At 41.7% G+C, this 27,082-nt stretch overlaps 3 protein-coding genes across 3 annotated transcripts; all 3 read left to right on the forward strand.

The window, feature by feature from the left end:
- Positions 1-701: 701 nt before the first annotated feature.
- lrrc58b (leucine rich repeat containing 58b) lies at positions 702-9,834 on the forward strand. The gene is made up of 4 exons (XM_051403496.1): positions 702-1,427; positions 5,845-5,973; positions 6,163-6,440; positions 8,057-9,834. The coding sequence occupies exons 1-4, from the start codon at positions 970-972 to the stop codon at positions 8,248-8,250; spliced, it is 1,059 nt and encodes a 352-aa protein (XP_051259456.1). The 5' UTR covers positions 702-969; the 3' UTR covers positions 8,251-9,834.
- Positions 9,835-14,006: 4,172 nt separating this feature from the next.
- Positions 14,007-26,424, forward strand: gpr156 (G protein-coupled receptor 156). Its single transcript, XM_051403480.1, has 10 exons — positions 14,007-14,263; positions 16,772-16,924; positions 19,747-19,874; positions 19,965-20,100; positions 20,185-20,295; positions 21,077-21,202; positions 21,972-22,067; positions 22,699-22,935; positions 23,654-23,812; positions 24,571-26,424. The coding sequence occupies exons 2-10, from the start codon at positions 16,808-16,810 to the stop codon at positions 25,945-25,947; spliced, it is 2,487 nt and encodes an 828-aa protein (XP_051259440.1). The 5' UTR covers positions 14,007-14,263; positions 16,772-16,807; the 3' UTR covers positions 25,948-26,424.
- On the forward strand, positions 16,948-19,614 carry LOC127365430 (zinc-binding protein A33-like). The gene is made up of 2 exons (XM_051403482.1): positions 16,948-17,431; positions 17,861-19,614. The coding sequence occupies exon 2, from the start codon at positions 17,863-17,865 to the stop codon at positions 19,486-19,488; it is 1,626 nt and encodes a 541-aa protein (XP_051259442.1). The 5' UTR covers positions 16,948-17,431; positions 17,861-17,862; the 3' UTR covers positions 19,489-19,614.
- Positions 26,425-27,082: the final 658 nt, after the last annotated feature.

Consider the following 27,082-nt stretch of genomic DNA (forward strand, 5'->3'; position numbering starts at 1 on the left):
TTACTTACTTATTCTATAAAAGGGGTTATGTCAAGGCCAGTAGTATAATGTATTTTCTGGCTTATAATGTGAGCATGTAATGTCATTTTCATATACTTTATGGTCGTTTTAACAGTCAAAATTAATCTTATCTTATGAGTATGTGTCCTATTTGGTTCCTAAAATCTTACTCTACACATTAACAAGTAACTAACAGTTCCTCAAAACTGTTCACAGCAGTGAAGTAAATCTCACTTCCCTCCTCTAGAATTTACCCTAATTCCCTTTATAAAGTAAGATGAGCAGAATAGCTCTGTGACAGTCTAATGGATAGATCTGAATGCAGTGGGATGGACCCAATTACCCTGTATCTATTTCTCATTCTATGCACATCTAAGTCAGCAGAGTATTGCATAATGTAACAGAAGAGGGGTGTTGCATAATGGCATACCGAAGTGGACATTTGGCAGGATGGATCATCGGCCACTATTCACCTGTTGTTGCAAGACTTAAAAACTTAATCAACGCAATTACACACAGTCAGGTCATGTGCAGCTACAAAAAAAATGTCAATAAACTACAATAAACCTGTTACAAATGCCTTAATGAATACGTTTGCAATGTGACAGATTGGGGGAATAACCAATCAACAGCTGCGTGGGCGGGGTTTGTCTTAAGGGTTAGCCAATCTCTGAACATGGAAGAAAATATTCCCCTCAAAGAACGACTGCATTGTAGGACGGGGCACTGCATTCAGTGTAGTGACATGTCGCTACAGTAGCTCGTCCTCAGTACTAAGTTAGTGACCTAGATTTTCACTAGAGATGTGGTTAAATGTTTCGGGCGGGTGTATAGCAATATTTCTCTTTTTCATGGCAAAAACAGACAAGTCCTGGAGCTAACTCGCGGTTTACGAGGGCGTTCAGAGCCTACAGCAAAACTTCTGCAAGGACTTTGTTCAGAGTTTAAATTCAGGCTAAAATTACCAAAATGGAGATCCACGAAGGGGCAGCGGCGGCGGGCGACAGCGTGCTTGACTTTTCCCGTTTGAGTCTGAACACTTTTAGCACTGACAGTATCAGCAACGAGAGGAAAAGGGACACCAAACAACTCTACCTGAACTACAACCGGTTAGGGTCGCTGCCTTCGTCTGTCAGCCTTTTCTGCAACCTCGAGTTTCTGGACATCAGCCACAACGGACTGTCGGCCATCTGTGAGGGCATTACGCGACTGACCAGGCTGAAAACCCTCATAGCCAAGAACAACCGCCTGGACGAGTTCTCGCTGCCCAAAGAGTTCGGCTCTCTGCAGCTGGAGGTGTTGAACTTTAGCGGGAACAGATTTGAGGAGATCCCTCTTCAGTGTATGAAACTGCTGCGTCTGCAGTCGCTTTCACTCGGCGGAAACAGACTGAAAAGTATACCTGCGGAGATAGAACATTTAACCAGGTGAGTTGGGTCATAGAGGTTTATACCTGTTGCCTCAAACAGTAATGGCTTGCTTAACGTACTTCTTACTTAGCACCATTGTTAGAAGTCCGTTTAAGTAACAAGGCCAGGTATCCAGCAAAGGGGGGGGGGGTCTTTTAATTTAGTTAACGTTAACTGGCTCTCTTTGTAGCTAATGCTAGTTGGCCGTTTAATCGGCTATGAGCCAAAAGCAAGTTAGCTCAAATATATTCTAATAAATGTACGAAGACAGCAACTAAATATTCATTCCGAGTGTGTTATTTTGTAGTATTAGCACATCTCGGAGTATGTTATAAAGTTTATACCAATGATAGTTACCGTTATCCAGGCTGTGGTCGCTTCGTCCGGTGGTTAGTTTCAGTTAACTGGTGCATATAATCCAAGAGCTGTTGCTATGGTTACCTTCTATTTTATAGTCCCTGCTCTCAGATCTCCAGCTGACTGAACTTCTAACAGGAAAGTACCATCCAGTTAGAAAGTGTGATCAAATTAGAGCTGCAATGATTGAGTAAGTCAGCTGACAGAAAATGAATAAGAAGAAAAAGTGATTGCCATCCTTCACAAATCTCAGACAGTTAATAGAAAAAATGATTAATCAAATAATTGAGAAAAATAATCATTACTTGTAGCTTATATTAAATACAATGTAGTAGAAGTGGTATGAAGTCAATGACATATTCTGAGCATACACAGTTTTGTGTTGTCTCTCCAACCATGTCAGCCTGTTGCCAAACAATACTCCCTACTTCTCTGTCTATTTAAAATGTTTGGTTCTTTCCTGGTTTGTATTTCCTAGAGTCAGCTTTTATTGTTGCAGTTACTATCTCTGTGGTGTATGTGTTACATATTAAAAGCTTCGAGTCCCCTTTAATCAGTTATGACATGTAGTACAATAAAACCACTTGAATCACACTTAACCTGCTGTTTCACATGATTCAGAGGAGCTGACACACCTTTCTTTAATCTGACAACAATATTTGTAAATAGGGCAGCGTGATATGGTAAAAACATTATATTGCATCATCGTGAGTCACGGTGATGTGACATTGTTGGGGGTATGTAGGAAACAGGATTTGTAGGCCAGGACATCTCTTCAGTACTGCGGTACTTCATTATAATGCTGTTTTGTTACACATTTGACCTTTATCAAGAACTGCAGCTTCTGTGATTTGGATATCGTACTTGGCCCTATTTGTAAAACAGTTTAGAGTACTCATTACACAGTCACACCCAGGCGAACTGTAGCATTTTTGAAAATGTAATTTAAATGTGGTCCTGTTGTTTTCCCCTTTTTTTTTTTTTTTTTTTTTTATGGATTCAGTGGTATTTACTACATTACTACCACATTTACAGCTGTGACTGTGTCATGTTCATTTCCAGTCACTTTGTCCTGTAAACATCATGATTCATGGTGTGTGTGCAGGATAATTGTGTACTTAAGCTGTTCCAGTAACTATTTTGACCTGGTGTTGGCACTTTCACATAGATGGAGTGCTTTTGTCAACGACTCAACGCTCTCAAAAACCTAAATAGTAGTGGAATATAGAACATTTTCAAACTCATCAACACATTAAAAATGACAAGTAATGGTGTGCATTTAGCAGCGGCAGTCAGTTTAGAATATTTGGAAGATGTATGTTTGCTATACAGTGAGGAAAAACTGACAGAAAAGGAGATTATTTCTATCTTATCATTTAGTTTAACAGTAGCAGGTCACAGTGACCCACTGCCAGGCCAAAGATCAAACATCCAACGCTTGGATGTCTCCAAGCCTCTTTACTTTATCACACATGCAAACAAATGTGAGCCACATTGGCCTTCATTTTTGCTACCTGGAACTGGCACAAACATCTCTACAAAATAATTAACACTAAGTATAAATATAAAAAACAAAACCACCATAGGAGCAACTAACAACAATTACACTATCAAGTGTATATGGATAGAGGTGAGTTTTCTCACTGTTAAAGTTACATTATCCTAACTTAATTCCATATAGTGGAAATGCTGTTAAATATCCTTGTTTGTTTGTCTTGAATTTTTCATAAAAGGATTCATTGGTGCTTGTTTATTTATTTTTTCTATTGTTTTATTTCCTAGTATTTTAATTAAAATACACAAGAAGCCTAAAGCCAAAAAGATGGTATTTGTCTGGTGTATTTGCAAGCACCTTCATTAAGTGGAACACTGCACATTATAATGCTAATCTCAAAGCTCTATTTTTTAAGTGCAGCCTGTGTCACATTGGCGTTTTGACACGTTACAGTCAGAAAATTCCATTTGGCTACTTCATTTTCAGGATCCTGCTATTGTGCACATGGACTCACTGTCACAGTGTCTTGGCTCACTGTCACACTTGAAGACCCGTCATCAATGTTATTGGTAACCCCTGTGGTTTTCCTACTTTTCCATTCTGTCGAGTTGAAACACCTGCTGTGAAAAAAGTGTAATTCTGATTCTTGGATTGTTTTCACTTTAGCATTAAGTTCAGTGTCAAAAAGCACACTTTAAACTAAACTTTAAAAGCAGGGGTCTCCAACGTGGTGCCCAAGGGCAGCTCGTCGCTCGTGAGTAGCCTATGAGGTGTCCACAGAGCACTTGCAAACTAAGTGGACAAATAGGTTCTATTGTGTCAAAACATTTAAATACATGACGTGCTAATACTGATATGTTTTTATTGATTGAAAATGCATATTGAGACTAACCTTAGTTTTACGTTTCATGTTCTAGGGCTGCGTATTGGCAAGAATCTGGTGATACAATATGTCTATCGATACAGAATATACTGTGATTTTTTTCAGTGGGATCTGCATTTGTGTTTATCAGAGTCCCTGTAACATCCAACTACTAGTTTACATTACAACACTATGATCTAGCAGATGGGGGGTTAAACACCAAAATCAACCAAATATTGCGACACTCAAGTGTACTGATATTTTTTTTACATCCCTAACATGTTCTGAGTTAAAACAATGCTTCCCTGTTCTGCCCACACATGCTCTGTTTCCCAAATGGTGGCCTTACTGGCCTAAGCTGAGTTGCACTTTTACATTTTCACGATATATCAATTAACTGTTTTACCTTGATGAGTAATTTGACTCTCAGTTGGACGATTTACCTTTCAGTGTTAATACCACAACCAGAGAAAGAAAATAACAAATTCCAAATCAAATTGGTTCAAATCTCTATATGAATATTACTAAAGGTAAAAAGAAAAACCACTATGTTAGTCTATTAAACCTTCAATATAACATGGATGTTAGTGAAGTATACAGAGTAGCGCTGCTGACAATTTTCTCCCTTTAGGTAACCCTCACTCTCAAAAAGACTGGAGACCTCAGCACCAAAGCATACAGTCTAACCATGGGTGAATACTGTATAACATCTGGTAACAGGATATAATACGTCCCCTTTTTAAAACTTTTCTTACTTTTAAACTTAAATTGTGAGCTTCGTGCAGTATATTGTCCCTGATGCACACTATGACTAACCCTTCTCAATATCTGGTGGCTGATTTGTGTCACTGTCAGTGAGAGCAGTGAGCAGACCCTGAATGTCTCAGTTCCCGTCACAGAGGGGGCTTGCTCAGTGCTCAGCCACCAAGGACAGTATAATGGCTTCCTGTCTCGCAGTCGCTGTGTCATCAGTTCCAGCAGGCAGATGGCCTGACAGCTTACTTTCGCTGACCAGCCATCCATTGCTCTCTCCCTGTCTCTCTGTTTCACTCCCGATTACCCCCCTGTGTACTGCATACGTCCATTAACCTACCAGGGTCCTTTATCTTAATACAACAAACCCATCAATTTACTTGTCTACTAAACTTTACTCAAAGTTGTAGTTTTCTGGTCATCACAGTAATCAAGGTTATCTTTGTTAAACTAATACCAATATAAATTATTCTATGTATTATCTTTGCATTCAGACACTTTTCCTGTGAGTGGATGTGTGTACTATACAATACATGTCTGTATGATGATCTGATTATTTTAGACTTATTGTTTTATCTCTTTGCTTCTGTCTTTTATCTTTTGGGTGATTATAAGCATGGCCTCCCAAACACATTTTGACACAGAAACACAATCACATGCACAAACTCTATTGCAGCCATGTGTCTTTAGCTCCCCCTTGTGGTGTGTATTAGGTTTACTCCCTCAGCTTTGTTGGCTAGAGAAATTCCCTCTTATTGAGTCTTTACCTTTTATGTACAAACATGGCTACCTTGACTTTGACACTGCAGCAAGTTTAAGTACAAACTGCAAGTGGTGATGCTAAACCTCTAAAAACCACACTTAAAATTGGGACCACAGCTATTTGTACTGAACAATATAAGATTCAATACTTGAGTAAAACATAGCAAATTAAAAATGGACTCTTTTCTGCTCTCTTTTTCTTTTAGTCTGGAGCTGTTGTATCTGGGTGGGAACCTCATCTCAGCCATTCCTCCAGAAGTGGCTAACCTGCCTTACCTCAGCTACCTGGTCCTATGTGACAACCGCATCCAAAGTGTCCCTCCACAGCTCACCAGGTAACTGCACATACCTACGCCACCAGTATCTTCACCAGTGTAGCCTTCAGTAAAACCGTACCGTTATAGATGACATAAAAGCAAGATGTCTAAGTGCAATTGCTCTGCATGGATCTGATAACTGCACATTGCTGTAGGTGTGTTTTGTAGGTGACAGCATTTTCAAAGTGCCTCTCTATCTCACTCCAGGCTCCACTCACTGAGATCTTTAAGTCTCCACAACAACTTGCTCACTTACCTACCGAGGGAGATCCTTAGCCTGGTGCACCTGCAAGAGCTCAGTCTCCGTGGCAACCCACTGGTGGTGCGCTTTGTCAAGGAGATGACCTACGACCCCCCATCACTGCTTGAGCTGGCAGGACGTACTGTTAAGAGCCGAAATATTCCCTACTACCCCTGCGACCTGCCCTCAAACCTGCTGCGGTACCTAGACCTGGCCAGCAAGTGCCCCAACCCCAAGTGTGCTGGTAAGCATTAAACTTTTGGACTCACAAAATTACAAGATTACAAAAGAATCCATCTTGCCAGGCTTTCTGTGCGTTCGTGTTCAGTACAGTGGTGTCAGTTATATCAGAACTGAAGAGTATTTCTTCATTGAAAGTAGAGCAAAGACTTTGGTAAGAGTTTGGCTATGTTGGTTCGTTGATCTGACTGGATGAAGTTCGCCCGTGATGGATGGCGATAAACAAATGGTTCCTCCAATCACCTGCAGAGTATTTTAGCTGTTTAGCAGGTTAATGAGCAACCCCAGGTGTCATCAAGCAGACCAGAGCCACACAACCTCAATTCTACCAAAATACAGACTTCAAAGAGTCACAAGAGCGAAGCTGAAGCACATCATTCGCACTAGTAGTAAAGAAGAACAAACACACAGAGGGGGAAAAAAAGACAAAGACAACATGCAAAAAAGGAGAGAGAGAGAAGAGGAGAGGCCAAATCTCCTGGAGAACAAAGATCCAAATCCAAACATCTGCAATGAACATGAGTGTAAACTGCATGCAACTGTGACTCCTTAATCCTGTCCTGTGACCCCTTGTGGGTGTCCCAATTATGGGGTCATTTTTGTAGCAAAACAATTTACAAATGTGAGTGGAGAGTTGTGTAACTGTATCTCAATCTGTGTATGACTTGTAAATATGTAGACAAATCTGTAAATGCACATGGAGACAGGAAAATGTATGTACACGTCTGTAAATGCATACATGCATATTAATGGATGAATTATCTACTCTAAATGCTGGAAATACTGCCAATTATCCGTTATAACTAAGGCGGGACTCTCAGTTGGCTCTTTTAACACGTGACGTTCACTACGCTTCTGCTGTGGCGTGCGGCGATTTGTCTGTGTGCCTCAGTTGCCCCGCCCACTTTTGTCTGACAAAAGCCCTGAGGTTGTAAGTGACTTTCAGTAGTTTGGAAAATGAGCACAGACCAGGGTCATACAGCCTCAGAGACGGATAGAGGCAGTTTGACGACGGGGAATACAGTACCACGGCAATTTACAGCGGCTCTGGGGATGACACTGGGGGTTCAGGCAGGGGGACAGGACAGAGTTGCAGGGAGGAGTCAAACGGAGGTTATCCTTCCACCAGTAAACAAATCGCAGAGAGCCGCAGGAGGACATCATAGGGAAAACCAGAAAATGGATTCATAAAATATGATCCAGTTTCACCAAAAGCAGAGAATGAAGTTTAAAGTTGTGTTTTTGTACAGTAATCAGTGAGGCCCAGCCTGAATTTTAAGTCTCTCCACACACACACAAAATTCACCACACTTATTTGCAGATCTGATTACACACACACACACACACACACGGATTGAGATACAGTTAGACAACTCTCCACACACATTTGTAAATAGTTTTGCTCTAATTATGGCATCATACCCAATCTATAAGACGAGAACCACGGTGATAATATCCTGTGTTTGTGTTTTCCCTTTATGGCCTGGTTGTACAGTCTTGCTTACACCTGAGTTCTTGACAGTGATTTAATGTATGAAAACTGTTGTACTATGTTGATCAATCTGCACAGAATAGTACAAGTCACTGACCTGCAACTTGAATCTGACTTTGTTTTTCCAGGCGTCTACTTTGATTCATGTGTGCGCCACATCAAATTTGTGGACTTCTGTGGAAAGTACCGGCTGCCCCTCATGCACTACCTGTGCTCCCCAGAGTGCACCTCTCCCTGCAGCTCCAACCCGCAGAGCGACGCAGAGTCAGAGGACGAGAGCAGCGTGCCCGCTGACCGCCTACAGAGAGTGCTTCTGGGATAGTACGACACGAAGACAAGCCTTGTCAACCCGTCACTGTGTTCAACAATGAACTTGGCTGTCAGACTTATACAGACTACTACAGATACTAAAAGACATACACTCACACACACACACACACACACACACAGACAAACAGTAATACTGTTTTACAGACAGTGGCTGTATGTAACACACAAAATATGGAGCCACGGCCCTTCCTACTGCGGCCCTGAAAACGTGTTTTTAGTACGGAATCCGTTCCCTCTCTCACAGTCTCACCCCATCAAAGTGCTGGTCTCATGGTCGAGCATAGGAGGGCAGTAAAGCTCAGTGAAGACTTTTTCCTGTTCAGGGCAGCATATTGTATCTTTCATACAACACTTGGTGCTTTTTAGTAGCTATAGCACATCATACTGCATATTCTGGAGGTTTGGGTATGAACAATGTCCCAACTGCAGGTGATACACGAGCCAGCTTTCATTTAAACATCTTACCAGGTGAGAATCAAAGTTGCTATGCAAACTGGGGCAAGGTTTTGGGATTTTCTGATTATTTCTGCAGAAACTATGACATCTAAATTGATTGAGTACAGTGTGTGAGATGGCCTTATTTACACTGCGTGTGGTCCTGCTGGGCAAACTCGTGTGCAATAAAGCTGTCCCACACAATATTGAAAGATCAAGGTTTAATTATTTTTGCCTATTGCACACCTGCCCTGAAAAATGTTGCCATGATAACATAGTTGTTTTAAATTACCCAGAATATGGGTTATGTGAGTCTGTGGAAGAAAGCTTGTCCAGGCTTATTCACAGGAAGTGGATGTGGGGTGGACCAGGGGAAACCATTCACAGTGCTAGCACAGGAACAATACCTATTCAGCGAAACACAGTGGCAACCTTCTTGTTATGTGGAGGGTTGTCGGTTTTCTCTGAGCTAAAGAATATAGATATGTGGAAATGGTGTCCACAGCCAGTGAAATTTTTATTTTTTTTTTATTTTATTTTTTTTTTCAAATTTGAGACAGAAGCTCCTTCATTTCTAACAGGAAATGACTGTTTCTGTTCCTGGTTACATCTCTGCTTCATCCTTCTGCTTGTTTGGAAAGCAAGGAGCCTCCCAGACAGTTTGTGTCTGTTAGTGAGGAGGAAAAACTCCCGCTGGGTTCACATCAGATGCTAGTGTTCAGAAAACAGAAGAACACTCCTCTATGTTACAATAACACCTATACTAGAGCATTAAGGTGCTTTACTAATGGTGACTTCTAACACAGTGACATCAAAGCACGAAGAAATGTGATATATGCACCCAGAAATGTGACAAGATTAACATTATGAATAATAAAGTCCTTTATTGAGTGATACTTGTGGTACTTATCTGCTTACAGTAAACAGAAAGAGAAAAGGTAACCTTTTTATAACAAAATCAACTGTTATAGAAATCTCTTTTTTTTGTTAAACACACTACATATTTAAATAACCTGCAGAATAGATAGCACTTAAAAAGAAAATATATTGAGGTATATTAATTGTATGTACTTGTACCCCATTCAGATAATGTAAGTAGACTGTACAGGATATAATAACTAATAAAGACTGATTGTTAAAATGTGTTTGTATTGGGACCTTTTGTGATTTGTGTGAGTTTGAGTGTTGATTTGGGGAATGTAGAAACATTTTTTAATTTGACTGTTTTTTAGTGTAGTTGCTAAAAGACAAGGTATTTGTTTATAAAATGTGTGTTTTTTGTGTACAAAAGATGCACAACTACTGGAGAGTTTGAAGGGTTTTTGTGTGCATGTTTATATGAACCAGTCTGACCATTTTGTAGTTTGAATGTGTCCAGGTTTCATTTGCATATGAAGGTGAGTTCATTATCGAGGCTGAATACTGAGAGACCTTTTCTGTAACCTCAGTAGGAAGGGATGCCAGGGCGAGTGCATTCTGCTTCGCACAATCTGCTAATCCCTCAACGTCACCTGCCAAGAGCCATCGGCTACTTTGTTTCCTCTCCTCTCGTCTCTTTTCACGCTTTCTGTTCCTATCTCAGCGTCTCATTCAATTTCTTTTCACCTCACTGTTTCCTTTCAGCCTGGCTGGCAAGAATGATGCTTTGAGTTTCACATATTTTGTTTGTTTTGAATGGTCTTTGACCAGGTCACAGCTGGGTTCTGTGTTTTCTCTTTTGCTATCATTTAAAAACGTGTACATAGGACCTGTCTACCAACAGCAGGCACCTAGGAGACTCTCTAGCACATTGTGTAGAGTTATATTACATCTGTCTTATGTGCACATGCGCTCACACACTGCATGCTTTGTGACACAGGAGGATGCTGTCAGAAATGCAACCTGAGATGCGACTCTGATGCAACCATGATGAACTGGAAGCAATGAGTTGTGACTGGCAGATGAGAAGGGTAGATGTTGTGTTCAGTTGAGTTTCGCTCAAGGTCATAGAACATAAAATGAGTCTGGAATTTGGGTCTTGAAAACCAGGATTTCAAGTGGGATTGGCCACAAAGAAGGGAGATGCTGTTTTAGCTGCCTGCAATTCTGCAAGGTAAATGTGCTTCTGTGTGGTCGTATTTCTCATAATCCTCGTTTCATCTATTGTGATATTTAAGGATTACATCCATCTAAATCATTTCTTTTGGTTGCAAAATTTAATGGGGGCCACCAGTCTCTCGACCCTTCACAGTGACTGTGAACAATGCATACAGTATTGCCGGTAATCAGCAGATCAAAGAGCAAAGTGCTTTGACATGCAGGATCTTTGATACTCTAAGCCTCTTATTGCCCTCAGTCAGAGGCAGCCAGCTCATATCAGCACGGTTATAGCCAGTGCCTAACGTCACACATGACAAGTTTCAAATTCATACACAGTTGAGCCTTTACACACGACAGACACACACTGCAGACACCCTCGCAATAATCAGAGTTACACTGCTAATCCTATGAGGAGAAAGTCTGGTTTTGAGGTGGTTACAGGGGAAAGAAAAGAAGTGGTGGGCGAATAATCATCCACTGCAGTGGAGCAGTGTTTGATTGCTATGATGAATAACTTCTTGACCCCACATCATTCCTTTATTATTTATCGCCACAGACTGTACCAGCTGACATTGTGATAACATCGCAATGTCGAAAAATAATAATTTGTGTGTCCACTCCATTAATTCGGATCTGCTCCAAAATTTAACGTGTTCTTCCTTGGCCCGTGCTACACCTTTCCATCGAGTTTCATGCATATCAGCACTGCACATGAGCTTATATCTACACCATCAGCTTTTAAACTAGTTTCAACTCATTCCCAGGGCCACCTATCACCTATCACAGCAGTTATTGCATCATCAGTTGCTTTGCGGCTTTTTCAACACTTCATAATTTTTGAAAATAGAGTGAGAAGACCCTACACTGATCATGATCACTGTTTTTGGTAGAAACATCATGACAAGAGCCTGCAGGGCAGCTTTGATCCAGCACTGCTAATCCTGGTCCATAGCAACGCTCCAGAAAGGGATTTGTCTCTGGGTATGTTTGTGGGCAAACCTGGGCATGTCACAGGGGAGCGTCCAGGCTCGGGCAAGGACAGGAGTGGGTGATGCTTCACACACACAGAACAATGCATATCCACCCACACAGTGTTAAACGCTTCAGAATGGTGGGACTCGCTGGCAATGTGGTCAGGTGTTGAATCACAGCTGCAGATGCTTCCATGCAGGAAACGGTGGTGCTGCCTGTCAGGAGTGGTTCAACAGGAAATAGTGTGTCACATGGCTTAAAAGCTTTGCTTGTTATTTATTTTGGTTGGTGGACTTCCAGCTGATACAATATGGTAGCCCAGAAAGAGATAGCAACTGTTAGGGACACCTGCATTTGGTAATTATAACATCTTAATGTTAGAGTTGATCCCTGGTAACCTCAGTAGAACGACATGTGTCCCGTTTCTTCCAGTTCACCCTCCCTGCCAGCTTCTGTTCTTTGACTCATGCTTTTTCAGTAACAGCTACGTGTCCCCAGATGAAATATTCAGGCTCCTGGTAATCTGAGCACCGGTGCAGTCCACCTGCTGCTGGTGCGGTCTATCTTGAACCTGATCTTGAGGGAAACTTGAGAGTGATTGCCACGCTTTGGGTGTAACAGAGCTGGCAGCAGTGTTTCAACACACAAGTGAAAATGTTGAGTTTACAAGCTACTATCTCATTTTCTTCTAGAGTTTGCTATTTCTGTGCCACAGGGTTTTTAATCTTTGATATGATGGCTGTTTTTTGAACACATAATATGATTGTGGAAGCCACATTTACAGAGACTCCCACCAGTTACAGAAACGGCGTTCATTAACTGAAGAGCCTGTTGTCAGTCTTCTAATGTACACTTAAATGTCCTTTTTTAAGATGGCTGGTGGTGAACTGTTGTCAGGAAGTCATTCTCTCTGGACCTGATGCTGTTTAGCAGTGCTACTGTTTGTTTTCAGCCAGCAGCAGTATGTAGCCTGCCATCATGCAGAAGTCTCCATTCAGTACAGTGTGTCTGGTACAGAGTAGCTGACCTGAGTGAGTGTATATTTGATTGATCTTCCTAATGTTTCCAGCCTGTTCTCATCTTAAGCCTAAAGCCCTTTCTCGTCTTGATATGGTAAAATCCTACATAAAGATACTTTAGTAGCTTTAGTTTTGAATAAACTTTTTATATTCTACTGTACTTTCTAACTCGATGTTAAACAGAATTAAACTGGGTTGTGTTTTAGGCCTTCAAACACATTGATAAATCGTATTTTATAGAACGGGCATACAGTATGTCCTCCAGTTTTAAGAAGAGCACCACCATGCTGGCTTTTAATTACAAAAAAAAAAACGTTATATTGTAAAACTTATGGTTGACTATAATGTGAGCTTCCGGTTTTTGAAAATACGATTTATCACTGTGTTTCAGTGCCTAGAGGAGTTTACGTTTCAGCCCACAGAGAAAAACAAACATTTAAAAAGAAGAACAATTTCCAATCTGATCTGAAGTGCATCCAGGAGAATACAATCTATTTGTGAATGTCAGTGTGTGTGTGTGTGTGTGTGTGTGTGTGTGTGTGTAACTTAATGGGGGGTTTGACGACTGGATGAATGAATATGTGCATATTCTCCTCTTCTGTAATAATCTCTCTTTGTGCCTCTGCTCCTCACTTACAGCTGTCAGTGGTGGTGACACTCCCTCATCAGGAATGACCCTGTGTGTAGGCTCACACTATAAATCTCTGTGACATCTTAATAACACCTTTATGCCTCTTATGGCTGCCGGAACAAATGCAGAAATATTTCTGCTGCCTCACTGCATTCAGACAGAAGATCTTTTTTGTGTGTGTGTCTTTTGATGTGATTTACCAGCCAGAAGTCTCTCTGCCATCCCTGGTGGAGGCTTGCTTTTGAAAAACAAAATGGAGATGTGTGTTTCTCTTTCCATTAAAACAAGTGCTGTTATTCAGTGTATTTATTTGCACTGTGGACGCAGAGTGTGCCGCCCTGTCCCATATGCCACCCAGTCCCCAGGGGCTGCTGCAACATGTTGCACACACTGTCACAACCCTCCTGCACCACATGGGTCACATCACACTCTGAAACCCATTTGGTGGGCAGTTGGAGCTGGAAAGCTTACAAAAGAAAGAAAGAGAGAGAGAGAGAGAGAGAGAGAGAGAGAGAGAGAGAGAGAAGCGCACACTAACACATCTCCTATCCCTGACACACACACACACACACACACACACACACACACACACGCCTCCCTTCCTCAATGCTCAAATGAAAACTCCGGCAGTCTGGTGAACTTTTCCTGAGTGACAGGATCCTCTCGGGCTGTGGACTGACAGTTTGACGGAGAGATTAAGTCGTGGGATTCATTACAAGTCTGCAGCTATGGGACCTTTGTAGCTATGTTATATAAAATATTACCCAGTCATTCATTTTCAACTTTTACTACTACGTTTCTGAGTCTTGCGCGATGGAGCCTGGAGCGGGACGAGGCGACGGGATCCTCCATGCGCTTTGGGGACCGAGGTTGGCTCTCTTACACTTTTCTTTTGTGGTTTCTTTTCTTTCTTCCTTCACTGGTCTAGTTGTTAATTTCTTCCGAAGCAGTTTCATCGAGGAGTTTGCTGTTTTACCGTGAAACTGCACTGATGCAGCCGTGAGTGAGCGCGTTTTTACGCATCTCTCTCACCAAACAGTGTCTTAAATTAACAGTTGATTAATCCGCTGCTGAAATATAATATATACATATGTCATAATTGAATGCTTCATAACGTTATTAAGATTACAATATAACATTTTATAGTATGACGTTCTTTTATAATTATTCTTTATTATTCCTATATCCTCAATAACGTGTATTTTCTCATTTGTAAACAATTAGGTCATATTTTATGTACAATAAAAAGTACTGTGTCATTTCGTCAGGTGTCTTGCTTGAAATGGTCACATGGTTATATACATTGACAAATTGGGGTGACTAATTTTAGACTGTATAACCTGGTTGTAAAATGCACCATGTGCCCAGAAATGACGTGCGCCGGGACCGAGGCGGGATTTCATTGCCAGTAATTGCATTCTAACTCAGCTTAAAGAATAAACTTATAAACGGATTAGTGTCTGACGAGGAATGTTTCAATATTGGCCCCTGAACCGTGCTTCAGCCTACATCTGGCAGCGCCCGTGGTTACCCTACTCTAATCCTAAAAGAGAAACACAGAGATTGACAGTACAATGAATAGGCTTTACTCCATTTTTCTAAATGAGAAGTTTTATGGTAAAGGCCATGTAAAACTCAGTTCTGTCTCTCTTCGCCCAGAGGCCTGTCACACATTGACTGAAATATTCTGGATAGTTGTAAAAAATAGCTTTAATAAATTAGAAAAGGAAAATGAAAATAGGACTCAAAGAGAGGCCCAGGGGCAAGTGGGCAAGTGAAAGCTAAGCTTCATACAGATTAGGCCCGCCCTACATTTAAGTAAGACATCCAAGGCTACAGGTAGCTTAGGTAGGCCTATTACTTGCGGTTTAGCCTTCAGGACTTCAAAAGACACTCCTCATGACTATTCTGAACTGTCAAAACATGTCCATAAAACCTAACTCAGCCTGGGGAAGGGCCCTGCTCTTGTTGCTTACACAGTGACCCCCATGGCTGGATGTTGGCCGACCTTTGTTGACCTCTGCAGGGTGGCGGGTTTTCTCCCAAACTGAAACCCACGAAGGCTAGTTTTTGAAAAACTGGCGGAAATGCCGCTCTCTGTCGGCTTTTCCTGCAGGAAGCAGCAGAACTGTGATCTAAACTTGGAAAGTGACGAAATTAAGGACATGGACAGGAACTCCAGACATTTCCCAGATATGCTGCCCAGTGGGCTTCATTGTTCTGTTGACACCATTAATTTCTGAAAATGGGTCACTGTGGGTTTCAATTAATAGCGTACACCTAGGAAATCTTTCAGATATATCATGTTGGTTGGATTGCCATGTAGTTTAGCTTTTTAACACATACTTCCCACACTGTTCTGTTTTGATTGCTCTTTCTATCCCAAAGTCATATCTTAGTCATTCTACAGACAATGACGAGACGTGTTGTCTAATAACACGCTACTCATGTAAACACTCACCTGTCTGCCAGTTTGTATCGATACAAGGGGTCATACGTTGTCTTACCAACATGTAGCTGAGTCACTGCAGCATTAACAACGATCAGACTCTTGAGTCTGTACTAGTTACAGCTCAGAGTATCAGGTGATACCATGCCACATAATTAAACCTGCAACATGTCAGTGCAACAAAGGTAGCCTCATAAAAATGCCTGTGGCAAGAGCGACAAACAGTAGTGATAAGTTTACGTCTTCAGTCTCAGTTGCCTTCCATTACCAGGCTGACTGCAGGTTATGTGGCCCTCTGTGAGACTGCAAATGGGTTGGTATATTGCAACTTTAACATTTTCTTTTGTTTTGCTCTGTCTTTCGCCTTGTGCACAGATGTGTGATCCTGTGTCGGCTGGTTTAACTCGAAGATAACACAGTGCTAGTGGAAATTGAGGATAAGCAGAAACACACAGGCTTCCTGTCGCACAGGCAGAGTCCTGGCTTTTTTGTTTTTGTGGTGCCAAGTAATAGACACTTTATTTGAGATTTTTTTTTCTAGTTTCATCCTAACCTTAGTGTCTGTTGGGTTTATTTGTGCTTATGATGTAAAGCTTTTTCCTTGGTGTAATATCAGTGTAGTGCAAAATCACATTTATGCTCCCATCTCTCCTCCTCTCAGAGGTTTCTGTCAGAGCACCACACTGTGGTGGCTACAAGCCTTACAACTAGTTAGTGAACTATAGACTTGGAAATAGAAGCAGGAATAAACATAAAATGTGTCTCACTGGTCTCCAGTGATCTCTGTTTTGGAGATCAGTGGGTTCTCTCACTTTTGAGATTTAGGTGCAGTGTTATGGGTTTGCCTTCTGACTGGTTGTAGTTAAATTTTTACAACGAGTAAAATCATATCTAATCAAATCCGTCATGTCATCTGTTTGTTCATCAGGATGTGTGTGTGAAATTGGACAGACTGGGGTCAGTCATGGAGCCTGAGCTGAACTGCAGCTCCCAGTGTGATTCCCCACTCTGCTTCATCCACTCAGGAGTCAACAGGCAGGAGGGCCTCAATATTCTGCAGAGACTATGTGGCCTCAGCACGGTAATCACACACAAACACAGACACAAACACAGACCCAAATGCTCCAAATATGCAAATCCAACAATTGTAGCCTATATACATATAATAATAAATATATAATAGGTTAAAGGATAAAACATATATAGTATAGTCTGTATATTCTACATCTTGACATTTAAATTGAATAAGTAATCTGTTATTTTTTATAACTTGGTCCTATGTCTTAAAGTTTAGTGGATTTCTGTCTTGCATCACAGAAAACACCCATGCAAATAAAATGTTGTTTTTGTTTACCACTTGAGAAAGCAGCTCAATAGTAGAGAACTTTAAAGGTAATGCTGGTGGACTAGTGAAGCTATGTTTAGTTTCGTCTCAGTCACTGGTGCCTTTAAGAGAAGAGGGGCGGGCACAAGAAAGCCTAATGAGACTTTCCAAATAGAAACTAAAGTAGTAGAGCGCTGTGTCAGGGAACACAAACACTCTCCTACAGACTAATTTCCTCTCCATGCTACACCCCATATAAGCGAGGTGAGTTTTCTCTTTCATTTATTTCATGCTTTGTGATGTTAATTTATGCATGCATCAGTCTAAAAGTGCAGAATTATTACTTAAGGGGAAAGGCACAGTGTGTGGCACTGTGATTGCTTTGTTATGGTAATAGTTATGTGACAATGAGTGTATTTTAATATTCTTTTTTATTTTATTTTAATGTCCTAACAATTCCTTTTCATTATTTATTGTCTGTTGAACTCTGTAGGCATGACAACTGTTAAGCTAAAATTAAATATCCTGTGACATGTAATACCATGCATTTGTTACTATTTGTGGACACAGATAGCTCACCAGGCACAACTGTTTCTAAACCTAATGGTACAGTGGAAAGAAAAGAAATACAAGGGCCGAAGCCAATTTATTCTATAAAATCCCACCTGATTTTCTTTCTGAATGTGTTCCCAGATATGGCTACCACTGGCAGTGTGCTGTCTGAGGAGCAGCTTCTGTGCCCCATCTGTCTGGATTTGTTCAACCAACCAGTCTCCACTCCTTGTGGGCACAACTTTTGCAAGGACTGCATACAAGGATACTGGCAGAGTGCTAATCTGTCACAGTGCCCCATGTGCAAGCAGAAATTCTACAGGAGGCCTGAGCTCAAAGTTAATACCTTCATATCTGAGGTGGCGTCTCAGTTCAAGAAGTCATTGGAAAAGAAAGAAGCGAATTTGGGGCATAAAGGGGAAGTTTCATGTGATGTCTGTGTTGGAAAAAGAGTCAAGGCTCTTAAATCCTGTCTGGACTGTTTAGCCTCCTTCTGTGAGACTCACCTGGAGCCCCATCATGTTCTAGGCACCTTCAAGAAACACCACTTGATCAATCCCATGATGAACATGCATGACAGAGTGTGTAAGAACCACGAGAAACTCCTGGACCTGTTTTGTAACACTGACCAGACGTATGTGTGTCAGATGTGCATTAAGAAAGACCACAGTGCTCATCACACTGTACCCATAGAGGATGAGAGCAGAGAGAGGAGAGCTCGTATTAGAAGGATGAATGTAGAGGTGGAAGAAATGATCCGTGGCAGACTGCAGAAAATTAGCGAAATCAATCGAACCGTTGAGCTTAGCAGAGGAAACACAGAAATAGAGATGGAGGAGAGTTTGCAAGTCTTCAACAAACTACTCCACTTTATCCAGAGAGGCAAAGCTGAATTGGTGGAGGTGATCGGGGAAAAGCAGAGGCAAGTTGAAAGCAAGGCCAGCGGACTCATCGTGGAGTTGGAGCGGGAAATTGACGAGCTGAGGCGGAGAAATGCTGAACTGGAAGAGCTCTCACACGCTGAAGATGACCTCTACATTCTCCGGAGCTTTCCAGCTTTCTCCTCACTGCCAGCCACCAAAGACTGGTCTGACACCTGCGTGGAGAGTGCTGTATACGTGGGCACGGTGAGGAGAGCAATTAGGAGAACAGCGTGTCAGTTGGAGGAGACAGTAACGGCTGAGGTGAAGAGGCTATGTGAGACCGAGTTTCAGAGGGCTCGGCAGTGTGCTGTAGATGTGACTCTGGACCCTGATACAGCTCATCCCAAACTGGTGCTGTCTGAAAATAAGAAACAGGTCTATCATGGCGATATTGCACTAAGCCTCCCTGACAACCCAGAGAGATTCTACCCTGGTGTCTGTGTTTTGGGAAAGGAGGGTTTCTCCTCTGGCAGGTTCTACTATGAGGTCCAGGTGAAAGGGAAGACAGAGTGGGATATTGGAGTGGTACTTGAGTCTGCCAACAGAAAAGGAGGGAATTTATTAAACCCGGAAAGAGGCTACTGGGCCCTGGGGATGAGAAAGAACAAGAGCTACTGGGCCCTCAGCAGGACTCCTATCTGTGTGCCTCTGGTGGAAAAGCCCCAGCGAGTCGGGGTGTATGTGGATCTGGAGTGGGGGCAGGTTTCTTTTTACAACGTGGATGCTGCTTCTCATATCTATTCATTCACTGGATACTCATTCAATGAAAGACTTTTCCCGTACTTTAACCCCCGGCGTAATCATTGCGGGGTCAACTCTGCTCCTCTTATCATCTCGCCTGTCTAAAATCTGACAGATTTCCTGTAGCTTGAACTATTTTATCATTTCTTATTTTCCAGTTAAAGTTAGCAAAAGTCTAGCAGGATGTTTGTTGCTCCGTTTGCTTGAATAAAGTTTGTTTAATCATCTGTATCCCGTGTACTTGTTTTTTTTTTGGAGAGTTTCGTACACATAAAATTGAATAATGCACATTTGTATGAGCTACATCTGTACTATTTTAAACTTGATTCTAAGGGGTTTGCATGTGCATGTGTGTGTGTGCAGATGGAGGTGGAGCTCCCTACGTGGTCTCTCTCGCCGGTGTTAAGTGCTGTGGCGTGGACGCTGCTCTCCTGTGGCATCCTGCTGGCTTTCTGCTTCCTCCTCTTCACCCTGCGCTTCAAAAACAACAGGTAGACTACAAAGTTTAACACACACTGAAACATTCAAGGTATATTTACATAAATCAATTGATCAATTGTTTGCATTTGTTGTATTCTCAGGATAGTGAAGATGTCCAGTCCCAACCTGAATGTCCTGACTCTCTTTGGAAGTGTCCTCACCTACAGCAGCGCCTTCCTATTTGCCGTCGACGAACAAACACACTCACAAGCTGGAGTGTCTACAGCTGTGCTACAAGTAAGCTCCACAGTCTCCCTTAGTCCTCCATTGTATTGTTGAATAAATCAGTGTTAGATAATTACGTGCTTCTCTCTCCTACAGGCTCGGATGTGGACTCTGTGTGTCGGTAGTACCCTGGTGTTTGGCCCAATTTTGGGGAAGACATGGAGACTGTACAGAGTGTTCACCCAGCGAGTGCCTGACAAGAGAGTGGTAAGCACGCTCCACCACCATTAACAACAACCTTGTATTGTGTTTATTTTTGTCATCCAGTTACTCCAGGATGCATTAATTACATTCTAAATAGGTTATCAGAGGCTAGTTTTACGTGATTGTATGATGAACTGTCTTATCTTGCAGCTGGTATTTTACACAGAATTGTTTCGAGATGGATAATATTTGAGTAAAAACAGCAGATGATGATGCATGACAGACATTTTCAGGCCAAGGGATGATATCTCTTTTTTTATTGCTGATTTTCAAAGCTTCCTTAGTCGACATGTATTATGCATAGTTCCTAAATGAAAATTTAATTATCCTTTACTTATGTTTTGGTCTTGGTTGTTTGTGCAGTGAGCAAGACATCTAGAAATAATGCAATAAAGAAAATATCAAAGAAAGAAATTTCAGCTGAATTTTCCGTTGAAGATTTATGGACATTTTTGTTATAACCTCACTAACTAGTGCTGTTATATAAAAGAACAAATGTGGGCACATGTATCCTCTAGTTTGAGTATGTACGATGATCTAAATGCAAGAATGATGTCTCTCTGTGAATTTTGAGGATTTACAAATTTAGATGATTGTTAAGTCTTCATTAATGCTGTTTGAGAGCTTTTTAGTTTGTTCTATAACTTCCTTTTATGTATCACTTCAAAACGAGACTTCCTGTATCCCCCAACTGTTGTCTGGCTAATGTAACACAGATACATGATTGCTGTATAATGACAATATTCTGTATGACGTTGATGTGATTGGTGACTTTCTGTCTCAGATCATCCGAGACATCCAGCTGATGGGCATGGTGGCTCTTTTGATCCTGGTGGACATGCTGGTTCTCACTGCCTGGAACCTCTCAGACCCAATCAGGTGTTCACGATCTGTAGGCGCTGTTGTCAAGGTAGAATTAAATTGTGATTTTGTTTTTGTCTGAAAAACAAGTTGTAAAACAAGTTAAGATTTTGTTTGATTACAGAACAATGTCAGCATTATGACATATACCACTTATTAAGCATAGCGTTAGTTCAGGCAGGCCACGAAGTCAGGCTCAGCTCTCAATTCCAGCTATATCAGATGATCACAGCTAGTCGTAAACACACATCAGCTGATGGCTCAGCTGATTCCTCCTAAGCTTCCTATTGGAAAGCATACACAGTCAGCTGATGGCTCAGCTGATTCCCTCAAGCATCCAATTGGCAAATATCATTCATGGCGCCTTATTTAAGCTGCTTTAGCCTGACTATCTTTGCTGCTTCCTCTACAAGCCGTTTGGCAACCCACCTCCACCCCAACTCCTCCTTTTTACGTTGTATCTAATTAATCAATGTCATTTTCTGATTGCCATTGATGCTTGCTCTGTTCTGTACCCTGGGGGGTCTCTGCTGCCGCTCTCCTTATCTTAAGGTTTTCCACGTAGGCACGTGGAAGGGCAAGGAGGTCCCAGAACAGAGCCATACCGCCAAATGTAATATTCTGCTTTGGAATAAAAGTTAATTTGACAAAAGTGGTCCTGACTGAAGTATGATGTTAGGAAGTTGGATTTTTGACTACAAAAGCACATATTCCCTCATTCTCCTACATTAATGTAATTAATTATAGATAAGTTGGTGGCATAGCAAACTTTATTCTGGTTTCACCTTACTGATACTAGAGGATTTTTCCTGATCTAGGTGGTGGAGAGAGACATTTCCTACTCTTTGTCAAGGCTGAACACTTGTGCGTCTGTATACTCGGATCTGTGGGTTATCATCATTGCTGTTCAGAAGGTAAGTAACCTTTCTTCTATTGAAATGTAGAACGACTGCTTTCATTGGTATGGTGATATGATTGATTGATTTACATTTTATTTTATGCAGACGTACTTGTTTCAACGTAGAAATAATACAATTTGACAGTGACCTTGTATTTGAATATGTAACACAAGTTGTTCAGTCATGTTTTTATCATGTGAGGAGCAGCCCTATGCAGATTTTTCTGCTGATTTCAAGAAGGTCATTCATACTTTTATTTAATCTCAGTTAGATCAATGTAATTCATTGTGTTCAGGGTTGAGCCAAAAAACAAACTCACGCCTTTGGCAAGGACAAAATGCAGCTAACAAGAAGACAAGATCTTTTCAGCCCTGTTTTGGCCTGTCTTAACAGCTTAGCAGCAGGTTTTAGAATTGATTTCATGATTTTACTAATTACTTTGTGGTTTAGCGGCTTCCCTTATGAGCCAGAGCGCAGCCTCCGATCCTCAGGCAGGAATCTGCCTCAAGACTAAAGGGGACAGGGCTTTTACAATCATTTATTACTACTGCGTACAATTCTGAAAAAGAGGGCCTTTACTTAATGTCATAGTCTACATGGATTTTTTTGTGCTTTGTCTTTACTTTGTCCTTGCATTTCTCCGTAGGGTTGTCTTCTTCTCTATGGGACTTATCTAGCAGGGCTGACCAGCAATGTCAGCCACCCTCCAGTCAACCAATCTCCCACCATCATAACAGTCGTCACTTTGGTCACCCTCTCCTCGGCTGTGGCCGTTCCTGTGTCCATCTTCCTGCAGGCCTGGCCCAACCTGGTCTACAGCACTGTGGCTGGAGCCATTTTCATCTGCACACTGGCTACAAACTGCATGTTGTTTGTGCCTCAGGTAAGAATAAAACAACTCAAAATACGCAAACAAGATGTATGAAAAAAAGTTTCTAGTTGCAAGCTTTGGAGAAAGTGCAGATTTCTTCTTTAACCTTGGAAAAAACAACATCTCTTTGTTTCTGGTGATGACACTGACACTTTTGTAGTATCTCTCAAGCAGAACAACCACTATGGAGAGTGGGTTTACTTTTAAGACAGAACTGTCATCAAATCATTGGATTCTATGTCTGGAAACCAGCATTAAAAACAGTCAGCCAGACAGGCAGAAACTGTAGCTACAGAGATGTATGACAGACAGACACATGAATGAGAGATGCTTGTATGACTCTCTTTTTGTTTTGACAAAAGTAGTAAATTCTATGAGTGATTGTGGTGCCCACACTTCCATTTTCCATATGCGTATCAGTTTGCCATGTCTATCAGTGGAGTGTGACTCACACAGAAGGTGTTTATGACTCAAAATTACGTAGGCTGTTGCAAACAGGTTTATGACTCTCTAAGTGTCTGGCAGTGGGTTTATGTTACAAAAAAGGAATGCGTCTCGAGTGGAAAGTGGGGAAATATTTGAACAGTGAGCAATACGCTCAAATACACCTGGTCAGAAGATCCTGTGTCAAATGGTCCCGGTAACATTTACTACTAGGGTGTGTAAGGTGTCTTTAGCTGAAACTTGGTGTAATGTATTGTGCATTTATTTTACACTCGCCACCATTCAGCTGACCCAGTGGCGGCAGTTTGAAGAGGATCAGAACAACCCAAGTCAGATGGCCAAGTATTTCAGCAGCCCCAGTAAGAGCCAGCCCTCGGTGTACAGCCAGGATGAGATCTACTACCTGCTGGGGGAGAACAGCTCCATGAAAAAACTCATTAATGAGGTACTGCATTGGTTTTTTCACAAATTCTACCATTCAATAAGAAAATATATGAATTAGAATGTATGTGAACACAGGACTTCTCATAATGTTATGGTGCAGATCTGTGTGTTACCCTTCTCCTTAATGTTATTTTCTGAATAGTTAGCAATAACAGAGCTTGTTTTTTTTTTACTTTTAGCCTTCTGCTAACAGTTTTTTTTTATTGATTAAAACTGAGTAAATAACATAATTGCATATCCACATGCGAGTAGAAAATATGTCACATTTATACTGCTTTAACAAATAATGAATATGCTTTGGGTATATTTTTGGATTTATCAAGACTCTACATTAATTACTTGGTCACTGAATCTCATGTATTAAACACAAAAACAATTTACTGCAGTCTCAAGAGCAGGCATACTGAAACGCACATTAATCTGGAATCCAACTAAACAAAGAAATAATGTTTCAAAATTAGGTGATAAGGACTGTCCAGGTGGAAATACACAATATACAGAACTATAAACACACATATGTATTACAAGAATAGTTTAGCTGAAACAAGACAGATCTAGTTTCCTATTAACATTAACACCAGCTGTTTGACAATATGTTGACAACCTTCTCCTAGAACTTCACTTCCATATTTCTGTTGATTTCAATCATCAAATGGCAATAGATTGCTGTGTCTAAACTATTTTAGTGATTGATTTTTCTAACATTTTCTATGTATGTCTCAAAATATCTAAGCTTCTGTTTTTGATGACAATTTTCAGAAGAACGCTGTCATCGACAGTCTGCAGGAGCAGGTGAGCAACGCCAAGGATAAACTCCTGCGACTCATGTCAGCCAGCCAGCCGGCCCCCGAGGACCAGGACATGGACTCCTCCAACACCAACCTCAACTCCTCCTGTACTCAGACCACAGAGATTCAGTCTGACGGTCCCTCTTCTTCTTCTCTACCTCAGAGAGACACTAAATCCCAATTTTTACCATCAAATCTCTCCCCTCACCTCACTGCTGCTGCTGCTTCATCTTCTGCTGTTACACTGTCCTCTGAGCCAACCTCTGCTCCAAACTCCTCAACCCCTAACGCTGCTTCATCTCCTTTCCCCGATAATATTTATGCAGGTGAAAACCAGAGAGGTGTGTCTAACGCTGGCCCTAGAGACACAGCTGAGTCCATAACAGGGGAGGACCTCAAACAGCCCTTGCCCCCCCAGTCCCATGGCTTGCTCAGGACAGCAGAAGAGACAGTTCACTTTGTTACTTCCATACAATCCCGTAGACGGTTAAATCCTTCTCAAGTTGAAACTTTCAACAATCAGAGAGGCCTAACATCTCATCTGGGACCAAATGCCAGACCGACTGGATTTGTAAGCAGCGAGCAGTTGCAGGAGATCCTCCAGGAGCTGAGTTTGGATGCAGTCATGGAAACCACGCTTCGATCTCCCGGTCAGACGTCCAGAACGCCTTCTCAGCTAAAATTTAGTGAAGTCTCCGCACTTTCCCCTCTCTCCCTGCGGACACCACGCTCCCCTCATCCACCGGTTCTCTTCCGCTACCCCAGCATCTCCCCTTACACGATGAGGAAACGTCGGCCACCCTTTCACTCTTCCAGAAGAGGTTTGGCCTGCTTCTACACAGGTTCAGCGGCCGCCGGTTGTGGGAGAATAAGGGACAAATGTGAACACCAAAATTCAGGCAGGGGCCCAGATGGGGTCATTGTGGATGGTACCCTACTCCAAGGTCACAACACTGACCTTGAGCTGGGGGAGGAGGAGGATGCGGAAGGGAATGAAGTGATAAGAAAATGTCGGAGGTGTGTTTCAAGGTCCCACAGACGTTCAGTGTTGCCCTGTGCAGAACGCGATCACACAGCTCCACCTGACGTGGAAGCTCGTGGTGACAATGAGAAGCGCCACAGACACATAAGGGACTCCTGTGGGTCCTGGGACTCTGATTCTAGCAGCTCAACAGACTACTGTTACTACCACCGTCCGTACTGTGACTCCTGTCTGCAGCAAGGCTCTCTCCTGTCCTCAGACAGCTCCTCAGACTCCTCTGACAGCGAGTACGAAAGCTACACCAGCCTGTACCGCTCCCCACACCCTGTGGTATTCAAAGAAGACATCAAACCCACCTTTGTATGAGCACAGGTTTACCGCACTTTACATGTTCGTCCATTTCCACCACATGTATTCATGTCCTAAGAAATACAGTACAGTTAGCTATGAGGATAAAGCAGGCACAGACTTGACTGCGCATGAAGCTAATGTGCATCTACAATGGGAGATAATTTGACTGTAGCCTTCAATAGGAATGTGTTTTGCATTCTGCCTGAAAAGACCATTAGTATTCTTGAATTTTGCATTGTGGGACGGAGTGGGTCTTTTACTTGTGAGACTATTAGAGTTGTGAAAACTTTTGTAGCTCAGAAACACAATGCAGTTTCTTTTTTGATATTACTTATGACATTATTTGTAGCTATGTTTCTGCTGTCAGAATTGTGCAAATGCTGTATTTATTTTATTATTTATTAGTGGATGTTTTGTTGTACAGAATTACTTTCTGTCTCCTTTATACTGTTTTATATTGTCAAACACATTCCTTAAAATGTTGCTCTTCCATTTTATTGTATGTCTGCATTTTGTTGTATTTGAGTTTACTTTATTGTTAAAATCTCCAACATAGTGTAGACAATGCTCTTTATTTGTTGTCAGATACTTCCAGTTATGAGACACCACATGCAACACAAGCTCACTGCTGTCACTTTTACTACTCTTGATTTTTTTATTAACAGTATTTAATGTGCAAAAGTCATGGTTATCTGGAGTGTATGTCTTGTGCGTGTGAGTATGAGTGTGCCCTGCTGCCCTTTGATTTTTTGTTTTTTCAAAAGAAACTCCACACCACTTCGTGTTCATTCTGCCATCCAATACCATCCAAACGTAGTATTTCCTACATAAACATGGAACTTTCGGATGGGGCAGTTGACCACTTTTGCCCGACATCTTCCCAGAATTAGAATAATTTCCAGCTTCCGTGTCATGTGACTTTAATCATGAATAGAAGAGATAGTTGAGTATATTCAGGAGTATTTCACGACATTCCTGCAACACAGACAAAAGCACTGTACACTTTCCTGTCTTGGCCTCTTTCTCCCTCTCTCCCACTCTCTCTCTCCCACTATCTCCTCTCTGTGTATATTTTTTCTTCTGCTAATGGGAAAATGTGTGTTTGCCGGAGGAGGTGTTGCTATATGAAGGGAAAAAACAGTGTCTCACT

The sequence above is a fragment of the Dicentrarchus labrax genome, unplaced genomic scaffold (assembly GCF_905237075.1).
Source record: "Dicentrarchus labrax unplaced genomic scaffold, dlabrax2021, whole genome shotgun sequence".
In the NCBI taxonomy this organism is placed as follows: domain Eukaryota; kingdom Metazoa; phylum Chordata; class Actinopteri; family Moronidae; genus Dicentrarchus; species Dicentrarchus labrax.